General features: G+C 40.0%; 1 protein-coding gene across 1 annotated transcript in view; it reads left to right on the forward strand.

The window, feature by feature from the left end:
- Positions 1-24,767, forward strand: part of SKAP2 (src kinase associated phosphoprotein 2) — a 234,676-nt gene that overhangs the window by 162,991 nt on the left and 46,918 nt on the right. Inside the window, exons 10-11 of the mRNA XM_063450704.1 lie at positions 10,047-10,118; positions 24,136-24,245. Of these exons, the coding sequence (XP_063306774.1) occupies positions 10,047-10,118; positions 24,136-24,245 (182 nt within the window). The remainder of the gene's footprint in view (positions 1-10,046; positions 10,119-24,135; positions 24,246-24,767) is intronic.

Here is a 24,767-nt window from a genome sequence, read left to right on the forward strand (position 1 = left end):
AGGGAAACAAGTAATTAAAATGTGGGATTTGTTTTTAACCCTAAGCACTCATGAACAAAGAAGGAAGAAACCAGGAAAAGCAATGAGTAAAACAAGCCATGTCCCATTTCAGTACAGTCCTTTTGAGTTGGGGATGGTTGGGAAACATAACTTACCTATTTCTGAATCTTTATAATGTTAGAGTATATGGCATTTGCAAGTACTGGTGCATCATGTGTGAACTATTGTACAGCGCTACGGAATTTGATGGCGCTATATAAATAATAATAAAAACATAATAATAATAATAACTATCCCAGTGCGTTAGCATTTTACTAGTAAATGGTAATATTTGTAACATATAGCATTTCCAGCATTTATACTGATGGAACTTTTCTCATTAAAATTTATAGTGAGACAATGAAGTTTTTTTGGTAATTAAATAATTTTGTGCATAAAATGAATTAACTTTTTCCACTGTAGTAGTTTGCGCACGTATTGCTGGAGGTGATAAACATATTCAAGTCAGCTGACAAAGAATGTTCTTAATTTTTTGGCAGCAGAAGAATTCTGGATTCTTTAAAGGGATGCTCTTGCGTCATAACTCTTCAATAAGACCTACTGTTCATACCATAGTTCTTTGAGTGAAATTATTCAAACTATTACTGCTCGGGCTCACAGTCTGTAAAAGTAATGGGTTCTTAACCAGGCTACATATTTCTTGATCCGTGACAAATTACATTACACAATAACAAATAAATGTAAATATAATGTCATTCTTTGCTCTTTCAAATGTCTTAAAGAGGAACAGCCATTTAATCTTATCTTACATTTTACAGCCATTTATACTTAATAAACAAATAGAGAAAAACTACTACTAATGATGATAATTTTGTAGATCAAAGTAACTGATATGTATAGATTGTAAAGTAGTCTCCCCACTGTATCCTTTAGATTGTAAGCTCACAGGCTATTTAGCTAAGCACTTTGTATAAAAGAGCTTCAATGGCTAGTTATCAGCTTACGGGCAGGGCTCTATCTACCTCTTGTATTTGTCTGTGTATATTGTATGCTCTCCACTAATTGTACAGCGCTACGGAATCTGTTGGCGCTTTATAAATACCAGAAATAAATACATTTAAAAAAATCTCAACTTTCCAAGGTTGCCTGATTGCCTGGATGCTAGTTAGGCAAAAAGCCTTTTGTCTTTAAATCCCATTGTACAGCGCTATGGAATTTGCTGGCACTAAATAAATAATAAAATAATAAAAATAACAATAGTAATAATAAACACTATTATCCTAGGCAAAAGCCTTTTGCCTAACTAGTATCCAGACAATCAGGCAACCTTGGAAAGTGGCCCCTTCTTACCAATAGTCATGCAGGCAACTCCTGAAAGTCACTCTGACAGTTTTGGATGAAGAGATGGTGGTTAGAGAACTAAATGTTTTGCACCTCTTGCAGGAGAAACAGACATTTCTCAGATAAAATATTCCGAAACCATGAAGATCATTTGCCGATAGCTTCTAGGAAGTAAATCCAGGCCTTCCTGACTCTTTAAATTATTCCAGAGTTGTTGATTCTTCAAAAGTCTACAACACATTAATGTACACAAATTGTTGTCTGGACACTCTAGCTTTAAATATCTAGCTTTAAATATCTATTACTTTTCTGGCAGAGGTAAAAAAAAAAAGCTTTTCTTCAGGATAAACACATTGTTCCTCATAATGCTGGTTATTAAAGGATTACTATAGTGTCAGGAAAACAAACTAGTTTTCCGGACATTAGGTCATCCTTGGGGGACCCCCACCCTCAGGTTTCCACTCCCTTGCTGCTGAAGGGGTTAAAACCCCTTTAGCCACTTACCTTTATCCAGCGCCGGGCTACCCTGGCGCTGGTGACCTCTCCTCCCCTGCCGACGTCAGCTCCCGAGTGGAGCGGAATGCGCGGCAATGCTTTCCTATCGACGTTCTGCACGCTGGATGCAAATTTTGCATCCAGCGTCGCGGAAGCGCCTCTAGCGGCTGTCAGGAAGACAGCCGCTAGAGGTTGGATTAACCCTGCAATGTAAACATAGCAGTTTCTCTGAAATTGCTATGTTTACATGTGAATGGTTAAATCCTGGGGGACCTGGCACCCAGGCCACTTCATTGAGCTAAAGTGGTCTGCGTGACTATATTGTCCCTTGCAGTAAAAATGCTACATTTGAATAAAACATGAGTACAAAAAATTTTTCAACCTCATTCTTTTGAGGTTCCACTAAGCATTGACGCATTATTCATGAACAGTGATGCAATGATGAGCAGATCACTTGTTATATAGTAACTTTAAGCCAATACATTTATTTAAATGACTTGTAACGCAGTCCTTACAGCAAAGTCAACATGAAAAAACCTGACCTTTATGCGTAAGGACATAAAATAAAATAGCCTGGGGGGCAGTTTTGAGGGGTGGAAAAAAATTTCCGTTTTAGAGAAAACACTATTTACAATTTTTTATTCTATTTTTTTTAATCTACATTTTTCTGTAGATCACCAATGCAGTAAGTGCAAAAAGTCTGTTTAAAAAAAATGTTTAAGCAGTTGTAGGATAGAAAGAGGCATCTGGGAGCCAGACTTTTCCTGTTGAAGTTGCCAAAAACTGTATTTCCTTTTTTTTTACTGAAGTGTACTACAGTGAGACGGCAGTCCCTCTTTAGTCATGTTCTATAAATTACTTTCTCAGGCATTGGTTTCAGCAGGGCCAAGTTTATATCAGGCTGCAGTAACCGCATGTTACCTAACCCACTCACTGTAAATCTTCTTGTCTCTGTGTACATTAGAGAATCCATGTTAAAATGAAGCGCAACTTGTAAATACTTCAAATATTTTTGATATTTAGAGTATGAAGCAGCCAGCTCTGTTCTATTTCAGAATGTCATTAAGCTAAAGGACATAATAACAAGTTTTTTAATATATATATATATATTTATATATTAATAATGATCCTGCCTCTCATTCTGGGTAAAGAATTACACATCTGCCGATAACAACATATCCTAAAAAAAGTTCTTAAGGTGAAATGTGCTGTTTTAAACAACGCTAATTTCTGAATGTCGGTTTTGGAGCTATATATTAAAGCTGCTCTGTCACCTTCTGGGGTCTTTGCATATTTTGCAAAGACCCCTGTTGGAGACTATAGTGCTGGCAGTACAGTGGCCACAGGGTGCAGGAGCTTCCAACTTTTCCCCATGGACAAACCATTCTTAAATACATATAATATAGATATAGCTTACTGTAGTTGTTATGGTGCTTGGAGTTTTTCTTTAAGAGTAACCATGGTGATAATTTTCTATATGCAGAGTGGCAAGGATTACTATCAGTGGAAACTTTCTCCCGAATGCCCTACTTTGAAAACCGTGCATCCAAATTGCTCTTTATACTGTATATATTGTAATGTTACTGCTTATATTCATACACTTCTTCAAATGATTTGCATTGCATCACTGAGAAGGATTCCAGATTTATGTAGTAAGATAGACATGTGAGACAATGTAATAAGTGCACATGATTTCTGCCAAAAGTGAAGTTTAAAGGGACGCACTACGAATGATCTAAATTGATTCATCATTCGTGGAACTGTCTCTCTTAGATAGTTGTCAGTTTGTAACGGTTCACCCCATGGTTTTCGTTGAATCAGAAATCAAACAGAGTCTCGTTGTCCTTCATTGTGCATGTGACTTTTACAAACATATAATGTGATAGCATTCATAAGTCATACCAGGCAACAAAAAATAGATTTAGCTCGTAAATGCTGAATTATAGCACTGTGAACCCGTAGCTGTTAAATTTTCTGTATTATGAACGCAGCATAAACTAGTTATGCTATATTTAATAAAGGAACATAATCAATATAGTCCAAATAGCTGGCAAAGCATTGTGGAAAAGGTTGGTGTGCCAGGGATGTCATTAGATAAACTTTACTGGTATTAACTGTGTCAAAATACTACGTTATAGCTGAGAAATTTAGTTATGGTTTCCTAATCAAGGTCTAAAAAAATTTTAAATAATTTTTACTCTGCACGAGATGTTGAGGATATCAGCTCACAACGTGATACTTTTGCCAAACATAACATGTTCAACAATTAAAAATAACACATCCATAAAAACAAGTTCATTCATTTTTAGGAGGAAAAAATGAAAAACATTTTTTTTTTTACCTATTAAAATACAAAACTTAGAGGGACACTATAGTCACCAGAACCACTTAATGGGAAAGCATTGCATTGGCTGAGATCATCAATACTGTATCATGTTTGTATACCTAACACTATATTATTCCTTTAAGATGACAATTTTCAATTGATCAAAGATGATGTCATGCAGATAAAAGGTGTTACTGATGTAAGGATCTATACCTAACTAAATCTTTCACTATTTTGCCTGTTTATTATTTATTCCATAATGGTTTCTCTCAAGTGAAATACAAACAGCGCTGAAAAAAAATACATTTTATGTGAGACAGAGACGGAATAGCAAAGGGCAACCGGATGAACAAGTTGGAGCAACTCAGCAACACAACACTTTAGGGTAGAAATTGGTGAAACTAGCAATTGGCTGCCATCAAATTGAATCTGGGACACAAAGTAGGCTTCAGGTAGTAAAGAAATGCAACATATACATTGTACAGCTAATGTACTTAATTACAATAAATACTTGCCTAAATATTATCTCTGCCACCTCCAAGTTTGCCACAGCAGTGGGTGCAAGAACATGTATAACCAGCTGGGGCAGGACTACATGCACATATTCACACTGTAGGTAGAAGTGAATGTTACCAATAAAATGTGTAGCTTTTACAATGTATATATAACATGTTACTATGTTTCAGATGATGGCTTTAAAGTACACGTTAAAATGGTTCTCTCTTTAGCCATCGTTCAGGTTTCCATTTTAGAATTGACTGGAGAGATTTGTTCTATAGATGATGTGTAGTTTCACACTACAACAAAGGCATGCTTAGGGTAAAATGCTAATCTGTACTGCCATCTGTTACGTACATTTGTATGGTAAACACAGACATGGGCAAACAGTCTGAAACTCAGTCGCATTTGGGGTCTTTATAAAGATACCTCATTTATTGGATCTGTTATACTGAGCACAATACATCACACAGCGTTCTCCAGGTATAGGGAATCCAGCTGTTTTACATTTGTTTTATTGAAGCTAATACATTGATCAGATCAGTGTTCGTTCAGTAGTTAGTTAAACTCGTGTTACATTTTCAGGACTTCTTGAACTTGGCAATTTTCATACATAAAGCATAATTCTACATAAAGCAGATTGCAGTCGCTCGTTTGATAACATTTGTGGTCAATTGCTGCACAGTTTGTTGTCTAAATTCCAAGAGCAAGCGCAAGGTCTTTGTTTTAGCTATCCACTAATACTCCCTGGTAAGATAAAATAACTGCTCAGTTGGTTAGAGCTGTAAACTTATACAGTTGTCAATATATTTTATATATGAACAATAGATTCTATACCGTTGCAACAAATTGAAAGAGCTATTATATCTTAGACTTTAAATTTGCATGCTTAATAATTAAAAAAAAAAAAAATAACTGAAGTGGAAAACTCAGGCAATGAAGGGCCCTCCGTCAGCCTTCCGCAATTTACCAGAATTTACACATTGAGATATTCTGAAGTACAACTTGGAGTATAAATGATTATCAGTACCTTTCTCAATAGACTTGATTTTATTGACCTGGGGAAAATGAACAGCTAAGTTGACCATACTGGGTAATGAACTATCGACACAGCTGGCCTATTAATTAATGTTGCCGTCTTACTGACTGTTTCTGGGTTTTTTTCATTCAAGGTAGCATGGGCGATAACTCTGGTCTCTGGCTGCCTGAGAGTGCTGAGGGATGAAGCTGTTTTAAAAACAGCTGGAGGGCTTTAGCTAAAGTCTGTGCAGTTGTCTATATACATAGTTTGTGATCGGAATAATGACATGATACATTGAGGAGTTCCATAATGCAGCTGAGAGGCATGTAAATACAAGCTGCTTATGTGCAAGAATCCTCCAGATTTTCAATATGATTTCCATGGAAACAATATAATGAAAACCCTACAACCATCTGTGTACTTTGATGAATTGCACTGCATGGCAGGACTGGTTTTGTTTACTGTTAATAAAATATAATATATATATATATCTATAGATGAACCCACAAAGTGTATTAATTATTTCTGTAAAACTATTAAATGACTGTCTCCTGCCGCAATTCAATAAACCTCTGTCGTCAAGACTAATTATACTCAATGTAACAGCTTAGGCATGATTTGGTGAACTTTATACATATTTATTTGGGAGATTAGAAGGGATGTTGCATGCATGTATAATATGAGAAGATTGCTATTCTCATGAATTATAAATGCAGAATTCCTAGGAGTGGTAGAATACAACAGCGCTATGTTTTCATCTCCAGTATTCACTCATAGTATCATCATGCCTCGGAAAGACAATCTAATAAATGTTACATTTCATAGGTTTTGAACATGTGGCACATGAAAACAAGCATCATTTGTCACCACAGCGGAAATGAAAAGCTGTAAATATCAATTCAGTCATTAAATGTATGCATTAAAAGCAGAATACTAGCCATGGATACATTGTAGCAATATTTGGACACTGTTTCTCTACCATTTACAAAGACTCATGAAATGTCAACGATTCTGCCATTTTATAGGAAGTATGGATGTCTTGGTACATCCACTTATACCTAAGACGTTCTAGGGAAGACTACAAAGACTAGAAGAAGTTTGAACAGTTTTTTGTATTTTTTTCTTAATGGCTTGGCTTATTTCTCAAAGGAGATAGCTAGTAGCACATTCAGATAAAAGGACAAGTCAACCAGGGCTTGCCCAACATTTTTACATTTACTGCATGTAAAAATGCCCCTCACTCCGGATCTTTATATAATGTGCTAGAACTAAAAATGGTAATTGTTCCATTGGAACATTTTTTTTTTTTTATAACCGCACATTGATTATCCAGGATTGTTTGGGTAACTGATGATGAATTGTTGTAACAATCAAGTATGAAAAACCAGTTACTCAATTACTGCTAATTACTGAGTACTTATGCTTTCATATTGTTAAACATCCAGTTTACATATGTATTTATTATTACAACATTTAGTTATATTTCGTGTCCTCCCCAAAAATACAAATTGGCATGCAGACTACCATGAAATGTTAAAACACAATACCCTACTGGCGGAAGTGTTCACCTAGCTATATAGTAAGGAGGTGCCTAGCATGCTAAGGGAGGTAGGTTTTTAAGTTTTCTCAATAAAACTGCAATGTCTCAAATGTAGACTTAATAGATGATGCTTGCCTAGACATCTTATGTCAAGGTTCCAACAAATATTAGAGTAAAAAAGAGACGAGGAAAAGTGACAAATAATAAGGTGTCATTTCTAAATGGTATCATGAAATTAATGTATATTGGTTCAAAGATTCTAAAACTTTGGGAGCCTAATGCAAGCATGATAATGACATATTTATAGTTTAGAATAAAATAACGTCTCTGAATAAGAACAAGGAAGATACAAATGGACTGGCTTTCGATTTATGTTAAAAATACTAAAATGCACAAAATGTATTCTTGGGAAATGGAATTAATGTAAATAAATGAAAACTAATGTAGAAAAATAAGAAGGTAACTAACTCATTTTTTAAACGGATGGAAAAGACATTTGAAGTATGGAGGTTGAGAAGGTTCTAACCTCAGGTCCTATTTAAAACTTCAAAGAGCTCATGAAAAGAAAGTAAAGTTCTCCCCGTATATCAATCTTTAGTAAGATCTCAACATATTTACTTTATGCAGTGCAGTTTTTTTTCCAGAAAAAAAAATGTATTATGGAGTTGGAAAGCGTACAGAGACGACAAGAAACAAAATTAATCAAGGGAATGGAAGATTTTAGTTTAGAAGAAAGTCTGTCCAAATTAGGTTTGCTTACAATAGAAAAGACACACCTGCAAAAGTTCATGCAAATATATAGAAATCAGTTGTGAAAGCACGCAGCAAACCTGTTCATGTACTGAGTTTTAGACATGGTCATCCCTTGAGGTTTAAGAAATAGAGATAAAACTGTCACAAAATGAACATTTTATTTGCAACAGGAAATGTAAAGCACAATGGGGAGACCAAATGGTGCACTCTGCTTCTAAACGTCTTAACAGAAAAATTATAGAAAATTAAGTATTTGTAATTTAAAAAAAGTACAAAACTGCAAAAAAAGTTTTGTAATGTTAGTGTCACATGCCCAAAACAGTGGGCATAGACTATCTTATATCAGTCACCAAATACAGTCACCAACTAAAAGCAAAATGCAAAAATGTTCAGCTGAAAAAATATGGTACTGATTAAAACTTGCTGAACAAAATAATGTCACTTTCAATAGTATGGCTATTGTTAACACTGACAAACTAATCTGAGTGCTTGCCTTTTCAAATCTCCATGTGACATTGAAGGAGTTGAAAAAATAAATTATTACAAAGGATTTTGTGGAATATCCAATTTTTGTGGTTTTAAGCAGATTTGCTATGCTTTTATTGGGATAATTTTGAAATCTGGCTAGATTTTGTTGATTATTTTTCATATATTATAGATTGCATACATTTGCTTTGGTTATCATGTCTTTGCATGACGGCACTTGTTTTCTTGTAACAGAGCATATTATAGAGAACTGTATATGGTGCCACTTGGCTCATACACCCCCAGACACAAAATCCAGCATATAGCTGAGGGTTTATATAAAGTGGCTAATTAGTTTAAAACTGTACTCCGAAATACATCTGGTTTCCACTTCTATGTTCATGTAAAGCGAGGCAGAAAGTCGACATTTCCATGGGGTAACTGGAGACAGAAGACAGGCACTGAGAATATTTACCTTCAATCCTTGTGCAGATTAAAAGCATGGTGGGGCAATAATGTTCATTATAACCTTTTATTTAGCTTCACATAGATCAGGATTACGGTGTTATTGTTTGCTATCTAACTGCTGTGCATACATGTGAGAGAAGGCTCTGGGTTTGGAAAGTTAATAAAGTCCATAAAGTTAAAAAAAATTTAATTGTGCAGATATCAGGAATGTAGTATGTTAAACTCTGAAGGGTGGTTTAAATAGCGCTGTTATTTATAGTTTTACTTACATATTTAAAAATGCATGTGTTGCTGCAAGGGGAATCCATTTAAATATTTACCATAACATCCAGATTGACACATTAGTAAGATAGAGGTAAATTTGATTATTACTCAGATATAGAACGGGATTACATTTTGCACTGGCCCGCATTAAGCACAATGACCACTAGCCCTATTTTGTTTTTTTGGAATAAATCAATATAAGACCCAGGAAAGACGGTATTTAAATCTTTTAGTAGAAACTTTCTAGAGATGGATTTGATTTATACATTTCTTGTTGAAGAACAAAAAAAGCCCACATTGAGTTTCTATCCATAAAGTTAACCATCCTGTATCTTGCTGTGCTTGCTACCACTGCCATGGTTAACTGTAGGTAATCGATTCTGGCTGACCAGAGAGACTGCCTCGTCGAAATCACGTGAAATGCAATATTGGTTTTCCAGTTTTGAAAGTTGTCACTCTTGCTGACAATTTCACCAGTAAGGCCAAAGATTGATGGGGCAGAAGAAGCCAACTTATATGACAACACGAGAGTAACACACTAAGTCATATTGGCAGGCTGCTGTGAAAATGTTTGCTTTGCAGATATTTTTACATTACCTGTTGTTTAGGCCATGTCTCCTCATTTGTATAGCGTTCCAAAGAGGAAACAATGTATTCTTAGTCCCAAGAGGGAATAAATGATCAACTTAACGCTATCCTTTTTCAGTTACTGGCTAACGTTAACATTATTATTTCTACTAGACTTGTAGACTTTTTATACTAGAACTAACTCAATTTAAGATGTCATGAAAACTATTATGATTTTTAATCTGTGTAAGATTTCATTTTCGATAAAAAAGATAATCACATTAAATTAAATCACTTTTGTTTTTCAGAAGAAAGCAGTAATCCTGTGGTTGAAAAGGAGACCCCAAAACCTGCTCCAACTCCCTCAAGCAATGCCTCGGGTAATTCTAGTGTTCTGTTCATTATCTTGCCTGTACACGTTTAATTTCATTTGTCTCTGAGAAGTTGTCTGTCTGGGCTGGTGCTTCGTGTGGCAGCGAAAGTACTTAGAACCATTTAGGATGCATGAAAAACACTTGAGAAGGCTTTCTAAAGTAAGCCCATTTGTACAAGGTATTCCTTCCTGAATTACTTTGTAATGACTCAATTAGCTTTCATTTCTGTACAAAGGAGATTTACTTGCATAAATTAGCTTATCATCATTGAGGAAGTGTCACAGCTAAAGGACAGTTTATAGATACAACATGCAGTCCCTGTCACACCTATGAGAATGTAATATAGACATCTGTGTATACTTTGTGCTTGAACAGAACAGTCTTCTGCCATTCAGAAGCTGACGGGGACAACAAGTAGCCCAGGGGACTGGCAATGTAGACGTCTCTGAAAAGGTCGACTTGACACAGGCTCTGACAATCGACCCGCACTTCTGTCTTCTTTGATAAAAATCAGATAAACCTAAGACCACTAATTGATCTGCAGCCTGTTTAAATGTTGCCCATGCATATCTTCATTGCATATGATTATAGCACAAAGCAATCGAATCAGGGGAAAGAAAGGCCATTTACCAACAACAACAGCATGGAAATTAAAAAAACATAAAAAGAACACAGATCTAAAAACAGAGGCATGTGTTGAAGACTATTCTTTTATCTACCAGGGCAAAGATGACCAGCCTTGTCACCACTACACCTGTATGGACTTCAGTTACCATAAAGCTCAGCCTTTAAGCTAACAGACATCCCTGTTGCAGACTGTTGTACTAGTTAGAGCAGTGGTAACATAACTGGGAAACCCAGGTCCAAATCCCACCTCAACAGCAAATGTCCTTGATCAAGACACATAACGATATATATCTGCCTAACGTAGGGCCTTTCTCTAATTGTAAATCACTGCAAAATATGCTGGTGCTATACTAATAATAATTGCCCTTGTACTAATTATAGTATCCAAATAAGATTAAAAAACATACATGTGTTATGATGGATCATTTGGTAGCCTTCAAGATACATCCAGCTAATATAAACACCACATGTATCAGAGAGCCCAAGGACATTGTATTTGTAATAAGCCAGACACTACAGGAGATGTGTTTCTTATCAGGACTTAGCACCTCTGTAATGCTGAGGCAAGGTTGCCATATCTTAACTGTGTCCTGTAAGGAAATGTCGTCTAGGTCGCCCTCCCAGCCAGATGTGCCCCTTATACATCACTCCCGAGGTGCTGTCAGAAGAAGGGTGGACATGAAGACCATGGTCAGGAAGTCAATTTCCGCTGCTTTTTCCTACTATGACATGTGGAGAGGATGCAGAGGGCTGATTTGAAGACCCACACAGGAAAGCAGCAACAGGTTGCCATAAGTGTTTAGGCTTGCTTTGTGTTTAGGGGAAAGGAAGCGTCGAGCACCATCATATGTCACCAGCAAGAGCCACTAAAATAATTATGCAGAAAATTGGGTGAGAAAAGGAACAATCCTAGTTATTCAACAAACAAAATTTAAACGTGTTTGTTTTTTAACGGCACGCATTCAAGTTCACGTGTGAATTTTGTGTAAGTGATTTTTAACTATTCTCATACTGATTATTTCAGATGAATCCTTTTATAGTACTTTATGAAGTGGATATGCTATGTTTTGTTGTTGTATAGACCCAGCAAATTAACAGATTTAACACCTTTACTACCAAGTACACATCCCAAAAATATCCAGCAATACAAAAAAAGAAATTAGAAATCCTGTGTAATGTAACATCAGTGGTATAATGTATTTACATTTTTAGACTATCTACATAGTATACAGCGCTATACACATTTAAACAGACACTCCAAGCACCATTACCAATACAACCTGCTGTAGTGGTTATTGTGATAAGTAGTCAGATTGTTTAACAACCTACCTGGAGTCTGTGGGGTTCCTCTGCAACTGGACACTCTACCACTGAGCTTAGCCTGGAGATGCAGGGCCATTCTCATTGATTGGGAGCACTCAACTAACACTCTCAGCCAATGAGCCAGCCCAGGACAGTCTTTCATAACAAAGCTATCGCTCTTTTGGGAGCACATGTTAAACCTTGCCATGATACACCATCACCAAGGAGGCTATTGGTGGAATAGAATAGAAACTTATTTAAGCTTACCGACCTCTCTGTTTAATATTTAAACAAGTTATCACAAAAAATCGATCATTCAGTAAAAGTTACTACTAATATTTTTGCATTTTGTGTTGAAATATGATTGTTTTTAAATGAACACTGTAGCATTATGAATACAAATTTGTTTTCCTTACAGTAGAATACCTGGTGCTTGTGTAGGTGACCAGCCCCAACCTGTAGGGAGAGAAAAAAGTGATTTTACGTACTCTCCCTTGCAGTGCCTGTCTCCGCAGGCACTCCACAAATTGCAGCAAAGCTCCACCTCCTTGACTGAGATCATCTCCTTACTTCGCAAAATCAGATGATCTCTCTGCTATTTCCCTAGTAGTGACAACCACTAGAGACACTTAAATCCTGCAGTGAAAACATTGGGTTACATTTTTTTTTTAGATGAAGTGGTCTGGGTGCCGTAAGTGCCCCTTTAATGCTGATGTTGACAAGATAAGTAATTTCATTATAATTAGTGATGTCCCGAACGGTTCACTGGCGAATAGTTCCTGGCGAACATAGCTTGTTCGCGTTCGCCACGGATGGCGAACATATGTGATGTTCGGTCCGCCCCCTATTCGTCATCATTGAGTAAACTTTGACCCTGTACCTCACAGTCAGCAGACACATTCCAGCCAATCAGCAGCAGACCCTCCCTCACAGACCCTCCCACCTCCTAGACAGCATACAATTTAGATTAATTCTGAAGCTGCATTCTTTTTTATTTAATTTTTTTGTATTATTTTTTTTGTGTTTGTGTTTATTATACATTATCCTCCATAGCCAGTAACCTGTGTTTATTATACATTATCCCTCCCATAGCCAGTAACCTGTGTTTATTATACATTATCCCTCCCATAGCCAGTAACCTGTGTTTATTATACATTATCCCCCCCATAGCCAGTAACCTGTGTTTATTATACATTATCCATCCATAGCCAGTAACCTGTGTTTATTATACATTATCCCCCCATAGCCAGTAACCTGTGCTTATTATACATTATCCTCCCAAAGCCAGTAACCTGTGTTTATTATACATTATCCCTCCCATAGCCAGTAACCTGTGTTTATTATACATTACCCCCCCCCCCCCATAGCCAGTAACCTGTGTTTATTATACATTATCCCCCATAGTCATTTATCATTGGACTTAGGCAGCATGATGTCTTAGGCCGGCCCAGAGAGTGAGTGAGTGAATAATATAATATATATGTTCAGAAACATATTAGTAATATATGTAAATCGGGTTCATGCAAAGAGGGTGAAAAGGTATTAAAGAAAAACACACTTATTGCATCAAATTTACAAAGCCAAACTTTTAAAATCTTTCCTCATTTCTTTCTCGGGATGAGGAATATATTGGTTGTAGACTGAGGATTTCCATCTGCCCAATCTTTTAACCTCCCTGGCGGTATGATTATGTCAGGAATTTTGTACCAAAAGCGGTACCATTTTTTTGCATTTGAATTACCCGCCCAGTTCCGCCCCCATGTCAGGCATGTCAATCAAATTTTAATTAATCAAATCACATAATTTGATTAAAAGATTATTTAAATATACATGTAGAATTTTAATATATATGCATTTATAGGTATTTCAATTCTACGTGTATACTAATGTAATCTTTTATGTAATTATATGTATTTATCTTATTTGTATTTTATATATATATATAGATATATATAGAATGTCATTCTAAGTGTATTTTGTTACCGATATATATATATTAATACAAAAATACAGTTAGAATGAAATTACATATGCATATATAATTTATATTAAATTTTGTTTCAATATTTTATTTATTTATTTTATTATTTTATTTATTTATTATTTTAATTATACGTATTTATATATAATATATATATATATATGTACATCTATTATATATATAATATATATACATATTATATATATATATATATATATATATATATATAAAAATATATTTAATTTATTTTTACACTTGTCTTTTTTTATTTTGTTTATACTTCCCACCAGCAGGGGGACTGTCTGATATTTCAAACAGTCCCCCTGCTGGCAGATCCACAGCCAGCTATAGAGGGCCATGTGATCGCTCTTTGAGAGCGATCACATGGCCCCCGGGGGCCTGATTTGCCGTGGGAGGGCTGCCTGGGCTGTGAGGCAGTCCTCCCGAAGCGGATCGCGGCGGAGGTAAGTAAATCTTATCTACCCCGAGCGTGACTCGGGGTTACCGCTTCTGGCAGCGAAAATTAACCCCGAGTCACGCTCGGGAATACCGCCAGGGAGGTTAATAATATGCACTGGAGTGTCAGTGTTGAAGGAGACCGAAGCTGCCCTTATTCTAAATGAAAGACCCGAGACATGGATACAACCCAATCTTAGGAGCAGGGCCGGACTGGCCCACCGGGATACCGGGAAATTTCCCGGTGGGCCGTCGGCACCTGGGGCCGGGGAGACATGTGGGTGTCCTGCGGCCACATGGAAAGCTTGGATGGCGGCCGCAGGGGAAGTTCTTCTGGAGGCCGCTGGGGGAGCAGGCTGTTCTGTCTCTGCTCCCCCTCCCTCGCGTGCAGCTTAATGAGACCAGGGCCGGAATATGACGTCATATTCCGGCCCCGGTCTATTTCTAGCGCGCGAGGGAGGGGGAGCAGAGACAGAACAGCCTGCTCCCCCAGCGGCCGCCAGAAGAGCTTCCCCTGCGGCCGCCATCCAAGCTCTCCATGCGGCCACAGGACACCTATCAGTCTGCCCACCCACCCACACAGGTAGCAACAAGTGTCTGTGTCATGCTGTGTGTGTGTGTCATGCTGTGTGTGTGTCTGTGTCATGCTGTGTGTGTGTGTGTGTCTGTCTGTGTCATGGTGTGTGTGTCTGTCTGTCATGCTGTGTGTGTGTGTCTGTCTGTGTCATGGTGTGTGTGTCTGTCTGTGTCATGGTGTGTGTCTGTGTCATGGTGTGTGTGTGTCTCTCTGTCTGTGTCATGGTGTGTGTGTGTGTCTGTCTGTGTCAGGATGTGTGTCTGTGTCATGGCGTGTGTGTCTGTGTCGTGTGTGTGTACAAACAAACAGAATATGTGCGCACAACCCCAGTGAAAAACAGTGATAGTTGATAAACAAAACGGAACTTCCCTGTGTAGGGTAAAGTTTCCAGAAAAAGGTCCCCAAAGACTTCCTCTTGTCTTCAATACAAATACATAATAGAGTAGGGGATCATCTGCTAAATACAGATCAAATAGAGAAACATAGCGTTTAACTGTGTGAGAGTAAGTGAAGTTGTATAGTTTACAATTGGCCACTCACAAATTATCAGATGTAAAACAGCCTTGAATGAAATCTTTTTTCTTCTGATTCTTCACACTCCCATCAGTCAATCAGAATATTTGCTCAAAAGAGAAAATATATGGAAAAAATGAAGTGCAATTCCAGAGTAAAGTACAAAAAGAATTTAATAACTTACATATAAGTTAAAAGCAATGAGCATATCACCACTGGGCGTCCTACGCGTTTCGTCCTAAGATGGGACTTCCTCAGGGACTTGGTGCATCAATAACAGCAGAAATATGTATAAAAAACATTCCCCCCCGCCAGTTCTTATATATCCCCTCCCGGAGTTCATTAATCAATTATTCCCGGACGGTGTTTCTTCTCTATTCGGGTGGCACTTCCTGCTTGGACGCGATGTCGTCATCACGCACGCACGCCCCTTGCGTTCCAGACGTGCGCTCCAAATACCCGGAAATGGATGACGGTCATGAATCTTCAGTTCTCCCGGAGACATATGGGCAAATAGAGGCATATGAGGGGGAAAGAAGTTAAAAGAACTCTGGATAGCACAATTGTGGATAAAAGTATCCATTATCATCATGTTAAAAACTACAGAAAAATATATTCAATGTATAAATATAAAAAAAATGTAAAAATATATATATATAAATTATATATATAGACTATGTTATATATAGTCATTATCAAAATAAAATACAATAAAATAAAAATACACTAAAGCAAGTATATACATCTAAATTATTACATTCATAATAAAGAGAAAAAAGAGAAAAAAATCTGGAATAAAGCTCCATATATTTACATCTTCCTTATATATTAATTCTTACATTCCCCATTCTGAGAATGTGTGCAAGACATGTGTGTGTGTGTCTGTGTCACGGTGTGTCTGTATCATGGTGTGTGTGTCTGTCTGTGTCACGGTGTGTGTGTGTGTGTCTGTCATGGTGTGTGTGTGTCTGTCTGTGTCATGGTCTGTGTCATGGTGTGTGTGTGTCTGTCATGGTGTGTGTGTGTGTCAGTCGTGGTGTCTGTGTGTGTTTTTAAAAATAGTGTTTTACTCACCTTTTTTTGTTTCCAACGTCGTGCTGGTCTCTGCCTCTATGACTGAGATCATCAAGCTTGATGATCTCAGCCAATCCGCACTGACACAGGAAGCGCCTCTAGTGACCGTCTGAGTGTCTGTCACTAGAGGTGTCACTAGGAAGCAATGTAAACACTGCCTTTTCTCTGAAAAGTCAGTGTTTACATTCAAAAGCCTGCAGGGACAGGCTATAGACACCAGAACCACTACATTAAACTGTGTGAGTGTGCGCCTGCTAGTGAGTGAGCTTGCTTGCATGTGTGTGTGTGCCTGCTAGTGAGTGAGCTTGTGTTTTTATGTCAATGAGCTTATGTATACAGGGCCGGCGCCACCTGTAAGGCGACCTAGGCAGCCGCCTAGGGCGCAACTTAGCAGGGGGCGCCGGATCCCTGTCCCCGCTGCGCCTCCTCATGCTGCGCCGCCTGAGCGCTTTAGCAAGCCCCAGGCGGCGCAGCACTGCTGCATGGAGGGCGGCCGGGTTTATGACCGGCAGGAGGGAAGCGCAGAGCGCTCCCTCCTGCCGGTCTCTCCATGTAGAGTGGCCGGGCGGCGCGGAACGCGAGACAGGAACCTTTGTTTCCTGTACCCGCCGCCGGCGGAATGACAGGAAATGCTCACTCAGTGAGCATTTCCTGTCATTCCGCCGGCGGCCGGGTACAGTAAACAAAGGTTCCTGTCCCGCGTCCCGCTGCCCGGCCACGCTACATGGGCAGGAGGGGAGGGTAAGGACCACTAAGGGGGAGGGGGGGGGGTTTAAGGACCACTAGGGGGGGGGGTTAAGGACCACTAAGGGAGGGAGGGAGGGATTAAGGACCACTAAGGGAGAGGGGGGGGTATTAAGGACCACTAAGGGAGGAGGGGGGGGTATCGGGACCACTAAGGGAAGGGGGGGGGAATAAGGACCACTAACGGGGGGGGGTGGTATAAGGTCCACTAAGGGAGGGAGGGTGTATAAGGACCACTAAGGGAGGGGGGGGGGTATAAGGACCACTAAGGGAGGGGGGGGGTATAAGGACCACTAAGGGAGGGGGGGGGGGTATAAGGACCACTAAGGGAGGGGGGGGTATAAGGACCACTAAGGGGGGGTATAAGGACCACTAAGGGAGGGGGGGGGTATAAGGACCACTAAGGGGGGGTATAAGGACCACTAAGGGAGGGGGGGGGGGTATAAGGACCACTAAGGGAGGGGGGGGGTATAAGGACCACTAAGGGAGGGGGGGTATAAGGACCACTAAGGGAGGGGGGTATAAGGACCACTAAGTGAGGGGGGGGGTATAAGGACCACTAAGGGAGGGGGGGTATAAGGACCACTAAGGGAGGGGGGGGGTATAAGGACCACTAAGGGAGGGGGGGGGTATAAGGACCACTAGGGAAGGGGGGTATAAGGACCACCAGGGATGGGGGGGGGGTATAAGGACCACTAGGGGAGGGGGGTATAAGGACCACTAGGGGAGGGGGGTATAAGGACCACTAGGGGAGGGATGGGGGGGGTATAAGGACCACTAGGGGAGGGATGGGGGGGGGTATAAGGACCACTAGGGGAGGGATGGGGGGGTATAAGGACCACTAGGGGAGGGATGGGGGGGGTATAAGGACCACTATGGGAGGTTGGGGGGGATAAGGACCACTAGGGGAGGTTGGGGGGGGGATAAGGACCACTAGGGGAGGGGGGGATAAGGACCACTAGGGGAGGGGGGGATAAGGACCACTAGGGGAGGGGGGGATAAGGACCACTAGGGGAGGGGGGATAAGGACCACTAGGGGAGGGGGGATAAGGACCACTAGGGGAGGGAGGGGGGATAAGGACCACTATGGGAGGTTGGGGGGGATAAGGACCACTATGGGAGGTTGGGGGGGATAAGGACCACTATGGGAGGTTGGGGGGGATAAGGACCACTATGGGAGGTTGGGGGGGATAAGGACCACTAAGGGGGGTAAGGAGGGAGGACTACTAAGGAGAGGGGAGGAGGGTGATTACCACTAAGGGGGTGGGGGGAGTAGGGGAAGGTCTACTAAGGGGTTTGGGAGAGAGAGGACCACTAAGGGGTTTGGGAGAGGGAGGACCACTAAAGGGGGAGGGGGGAGTGAGAAGACCACCAAGGGGGACTGCAGAGGGACAGGGGGCCAAGGGAGAGCACTAAGTGACAGAAGGGGAGAACACGGAGGGACAGAAGGGAAGGGGAAATCAATAATTGAGGGGAGAGCACTATGATTTTTTTTTTAAAAAAAGAAAGCTGTTCCCATCTCAGTCCCTATCCTACCCCACAAACCCTCTCTTTTACACTACACACATACACAATGCATCCCCCCCACACACACACAGAAACATACAATGCATTCCTACTCACACACAGACACACCCGAAACACACAATTCATCCTTTACGTTCTCTTACACAATCAATGCACCCCTTACAGACACACACTGCATTCAATTACATACACAGAAACAAACCTTGCACCCCTTACACACACACACACACACACACACACAGAAACATACAATGTATTCCTTACACGCAAACACACACTACATCCCCTATAAACACACTACATCCCTTACACAAATTGCACACATAAAACATCCCCAACTCATGGATGGGCCATGTAGGTGGATTTATGGGTGGGCATTGTAGGCGTATGCCCCCTGGGGGCCCAGACCTTGAGCTGTGTAAGGGGCCCTAAAAAAACGGAGCTGCTTCCTGTTCGTTAATTGTTGTGAGCACTGTTAAAAAAAGTCTCCAGAGAGCCTCTTCTACACCAGACCTGTGGAGCCAGACTGAGCCCATCATCAGCCTCTTGTCCTTATCTGGTGGTAAGTAGGCAATCCAATATATTATTAGTGGCACTAATCTCTAATTTACCTCACATTAAATGGATACTATAGTCACCAGAAGCACTACAGCATAATGTAGTGGTTCTGGTGTCTATAGCCTGTGCCTGTAGGCTTTTTAATGTAAACACACTGTCTTTTCAGATAAGACACTTTGTGAAGACTGGCGTTGGCCCATATGGCAGAGCATATGGGCGGGGCATTGTGATGTCACATGGTGGGCTGGACATATGGGGGGGGCGGCAAAAATTTTTTTGCCTAGGGCGGCAAAAATCCTTGCACCGGCCCTGTATGTATATTAGTGAAATTGTTTGTCTATGAGGCTGTGTATCAATGAGCTTGTGTGTGTCAGTGAGATTGTCTGTGTCTGCATGTGTGTTTATGCTTACTGTATAATTAAATGTTTTACTCTGAAAGGACCAATATTTTATATTAGAAAAAACAATATATATATATATATATATATATATATATATATATATATATATATAAACAAAATCATCTGGGGTGGCAAGACATAGCCTTACATATTACATGCGACAATATATGGCGCAATGACTTATGGGGCTGGCATAGATTTTTTTTTTTCCAGGGCTGCTTTGTATCCCCAGTCCGGCCCTGCTTAGGAGTAGTGTTCTGATGTAGAAGATGAATTTAGCCGTAGTCAGAGGGATTCAATGAGAGTAGTGGTGAAATGTGTGTGGCATGACTGAGTGTGGGTAAGTAAGAGTCAAGTATTTTAACTGGGCACTAGTTCTAGGTGGGAAAAAGTGGTATAGCGGATGGATGAGTAGTTTGGTTAGTTTTAGAGGTTTGTAGAGAAAGTATATAGTGATCATGATTTTTAGCGATATCCAATATTTTTAAGGTGGTCTCAAACAAACATAAAATGCTATATAAAATTTGTGGGAATATCGAATAGTCGTGTACAGTAAATCAGAGAGGGCTCAGAATATCGAACCATCGATCGGTAACTGTGATGAAGTAGGGGGTCTATCTGTTTTATTAAATACGCGGTAATATGCTTTTAATGGGATAGGACGTTAGGAAAGGTGTGTGATTGGGATAAGTGGTTGTGGCTGTATTTACCTTATCCTGGGACTGACCTGGCTCCTAAGCTTGAGCCGCGCGTGGCTGGATCACTCCTGCCTCCACACGAGCCGCATGCGGCTTGATCTCCTCTTCTGACTTAGCCGCGTGCACTGACTGCAGTGATCGGTCACGTTGCCTGCCTGGCCATTAGGAGCACGGCTCGAGTCACGAGCTCGCTCTTAAAGGGGCAGTGGGAGCCAAAAGTTGATTCAGGCTCCCATTGGCCCACGTCACTCCTGCACCCCCACACACGAACGTTTTGGGGGCGTAGGCATGACGTGGGCCAATCAAATGTTAAAGGATATTTAAACTTCCCTAGCCCTATCCACTTTGTCCTATCGTGGTTTCTGTGTCAGTTCCCTTTAGTGCGTTCCTTGATCTATTTTGTTTATTTTGGTATTGACCATGGCTTTGTTCTTGACTCTGAATTTATCTTTAACCCTTTCCTGTCTTGTTTGCCCGTGTGACTGATTACCATCTACCTGACCGCTATTAAGCATGTCGGGTCGGTCAGGTAGGAGCAACATTGCTGGGTCATCCCCTTCTGGGGTGAAATTCGCTTGTTGATAACTGCTTAAAGTGAGATATTGAGGGAGCTCACACGAAGTGCGTCTTTCCTCCATGACAGCTAGGCCCCGCCCCCCGGAAGCTGCATTCTTAGTGAGAGGAGGGACAGTGTAGCTGCTGCTGATTTAATAGGGAAATTGATAGCTAGGCTAGTGTATTCAGTGTCCACTACAGTCCTGAAGGACTCATCTGATCTCTGTGGTAAGGACATCAGTCTGCTTTTTTTTTTCCTGTGTAATCTAATTGCAGTTGCCTGCCTGCCAGCGTGTGTGTCAGGCTCACAGCGTATACTGTGCCCACTTGCCCAGTGCCACCACTCATATCTGGTGTCACAATAGCTTGCATTTAAAAAAACAACAACTTTTTTGACTGTAATATAATAGCAGTCAGTTTCCTTCACACGTGTGCGTTTCAGGGCCTGCCAGGGCACAGTGTCACACCAGTGCAACTCATATGTGGTGTAACAGTAGTGTACATTAAAAAAAAAACTAGAAATTTGACTGTGAAATAATAGCAGTCAGTTTCCTTCACACGTGTGCGTTTCAGGGCCTGCCCGGGCACAGTGTCACACCAGTGCAACTCATATGTGGTGTAACAGTAGTGTACATTTAAAAAAAATACAGGGTTCTTGTTGTCACCTTTCGGGGACCCTTGGTGTTGTACGTGGCTGGGTGGAGGAAGAGACCTTCAATGACATCAGTGAGGACAAGGAACGGGACATGGCTAGCTTGGTATCCAACCTTGTGCAAATGGGGAGTTTGCGGTTGTGCAAATGGACTGTTTGCGGTTGTTTGCGGTGCGTTAAACGGGGAGTTTGGTCTGTCACTGTGAAGCGGGCGTAACCCTTACACTACCTGATCGATACAACATAATACCTGATGTTTTAAAGCACGTTATTCCAAACAATTTAGGAATGTTAGGTGTTTTATGCCCTTTATGGATTAAAACCAGACTCTGCATCAACTATGTAATTTTCCATGGGAGTTTTGCCATGGATCCCCATCCGGCATGCCACAGTCCAGGTGTTAGTCCCCTTGAAACAACTTTTCCATCACGATTGTGGCCAGAAAGAGTCCCTGTGGGTTTTAAAATTCGCCTGCCTATTGAAGTCTATGGCGGTTCGCCGGGTTCGCCCGTTCGCGAACATTTGCGGAAGTTCGCGTTCGCAGTTTGCGAACTGAAAATTTTATGTTCGCGACATCACTAATTATAATATGTTTTGTTTTTGTCATCTTTCTTAAACAGTTATTATTATGATTTTAAATGATAAACCATCACAACTGGGATTAGGCCTACTCCCCTCTTCCCCCCTAGTTATATTTTCTGGCGATAATAACCTGCTAATGTCTTTGGTCGTTCTTCCAGACCCTTAAACTTTGAGTTAAATTTGTCAGAAATATATCTATAATATTTGATTTCTGTATCACTAATAACGCTAAAATATAAGAAAAGCTTTTATATGCAAATGCTATCTCTTAATTTTTGCATTTTGAGGACAAATCCTACCATCACAGCTGCACAAAAAAAAAATCTGAACCCGTACATTTGTAGGATTTGGAGACATGAATCTTCAAAACCCGTTATGGTAATTTTATAAGGGTATTTATTTTATTTTAATTTATGTGCATTTATTTCCTTCCGTGTTTAAGCACAGAAATCGTCTGTGCACTGTAGCATGATAAACCTGTTCTCCCCTAATTTATCTGTGAGCTATACATTATGCTTAAAATTTGCTAATGATATGCAAATGGGAGCTGTGAAGTGCTGGTGAATCCAGTAAGCCTGCTGTTCAAGAATCATATAACAAACCTAGACTGGCAGTTCTGATCCGGTGTGGCTATGATTCCATCAAAATCAGGCTGTGCCATTTACATGCAGATTGCCATTGTTTTACACATGCTATCTTGTCAAAATATTTGACACAATTATCGTTTTACTTATTTATTTAACGAGTACTGTTCTTCACATTACATATTAACTCTTGATAAGCCAAATATATTCAAACCAAAATGACCTCTTTTTCCTTTGTCATGATAGCAGAACATATTATGGCTATATATAATTCATGCTGAACACAGATTGCAGCGCTTGACAAACGTAACGAGAACCATATATTAGTCTGCATGTTAAAGGATGAACGCTAAGCAATCAATCAGTTAATGGGGTGTATGGCAGCACTACCACCACATCCATTGTCACTGTGTTACCACTAGGCTATGCACACAAGCAAATGTTAATTGTCTGTTGTCTTTTCGTGGATTTTTGGCCTGAAATAAATTGACGTGACAATAAAAAAAAAAATTTGTACATATAGTTTTTTTCTTCTGTCACCATGAAGGGTGTATGACAACATCCAGCTTTTTGAAAATTCTGCCTATATTGTGAGGAAAATCACATATTGCACAGAACAAAGTATAATATTACATGTATTACCTGTGTAGTGAAAAAGCATAGGCAGTGTAGCGCCCCCTATGGGTTTAGACTTGTAATTAGGTACATACATGTAATGCAATTGTGCCCACTACTGGTGACATCTCCTGTATGCACCCTCTCTGGTCATCTCATTCCTCACCTGGTCATTGAGTTCAGTGAGGAAGGCTTCAAAGGAAAAACATTTTTAGCAAAAGCCAGTTCATAATTGTCAGTGTATGCAGCCCCGCAATTGGATGCTGCACCTAGCAACCTCAGGGCCAAGGAGCTTCACATCAGTATCGCACGCACTGACCTAAAAACCCATAAGCCAAGCACCCATAAAGCCAAAGCTTGATCCTCATTTCTTTAGGCAGGACATCCAGACAGAGTTCAGGGACAGTCTCTGCCTTTTATGGCTTTGACCATCATGATGTGAAATGTTCCACTATTGACACTTCCATTTACCAAGAATCTCATGTTTTGTTTGAGTCCTCCAAAAGATATTCTTGAATTTGCATGCTTGCCCCAAAAGAGCTTTCCGTAAAAATATTATTTCTTAAATCTTTTCCAGGAAAAGACACAGACTATGAAAATTTCTACAGAGGATTGTGGGACTGCAAAGCAGATCATCCGGATGAGCTGTCTTTTAAATATGGTGACGTTATATACATCCTTAGCAAGGTACGTACCATTCAGAAACTGTTATGTGTCGGGAATTTGCCAAGACCGTTATTGTTTGAACTGAGCCCAGAGAGGGAGAAGCTGGCATCCTTGGCAGTACCTCAAGTACCACTGAAAACTATATCTCTAACAAAATATTGTCTGTACAGTTATAATAACAAATTACACTGTCAGCGAAACACAATCAAATTTAAAAACATAACCTAATAACAGGAATCAACTTAAAAGTATGTTTATGCATGCCTTAAGATTTGTCAAGACTCCAGCGCCAAGCCTTTATAAGAAACAATTATTATAGGATGTATGCCCATGTTGTCGAATACTTCATTTTATATTCTGTTCTAGCTTCCTTTTCTAAGTAGATGATACTGATTAGAAATTATTTTCACTAATTGAAAGCACATTAGAGGTCATTTAAGATCACAGTGCTAAACCACTCTTAGCTTGAAGTTGGTATGTCATGTACTGGTTTAGTTATATGACAACAATTGATTTGGGTTTAACTATTAATACTAATCCCTG

The sequence above is a fragment of the Pelobates fuscus genome, chromosome 4 (assembly GCF_036172605.1).
Source record: "Pelobates fuscus isolate aPelFus1 chromosome 4, aPelFus1.pri, whole genome shotgun sequence".
In the NCBI taxonomy this organism is placed as follows: domain Eukaryota; kingdom Metazoa; phylum Chordata; class Amphibia; order Anura; family Pelobatidae; genus Pelobates; species Pelobates fuscus.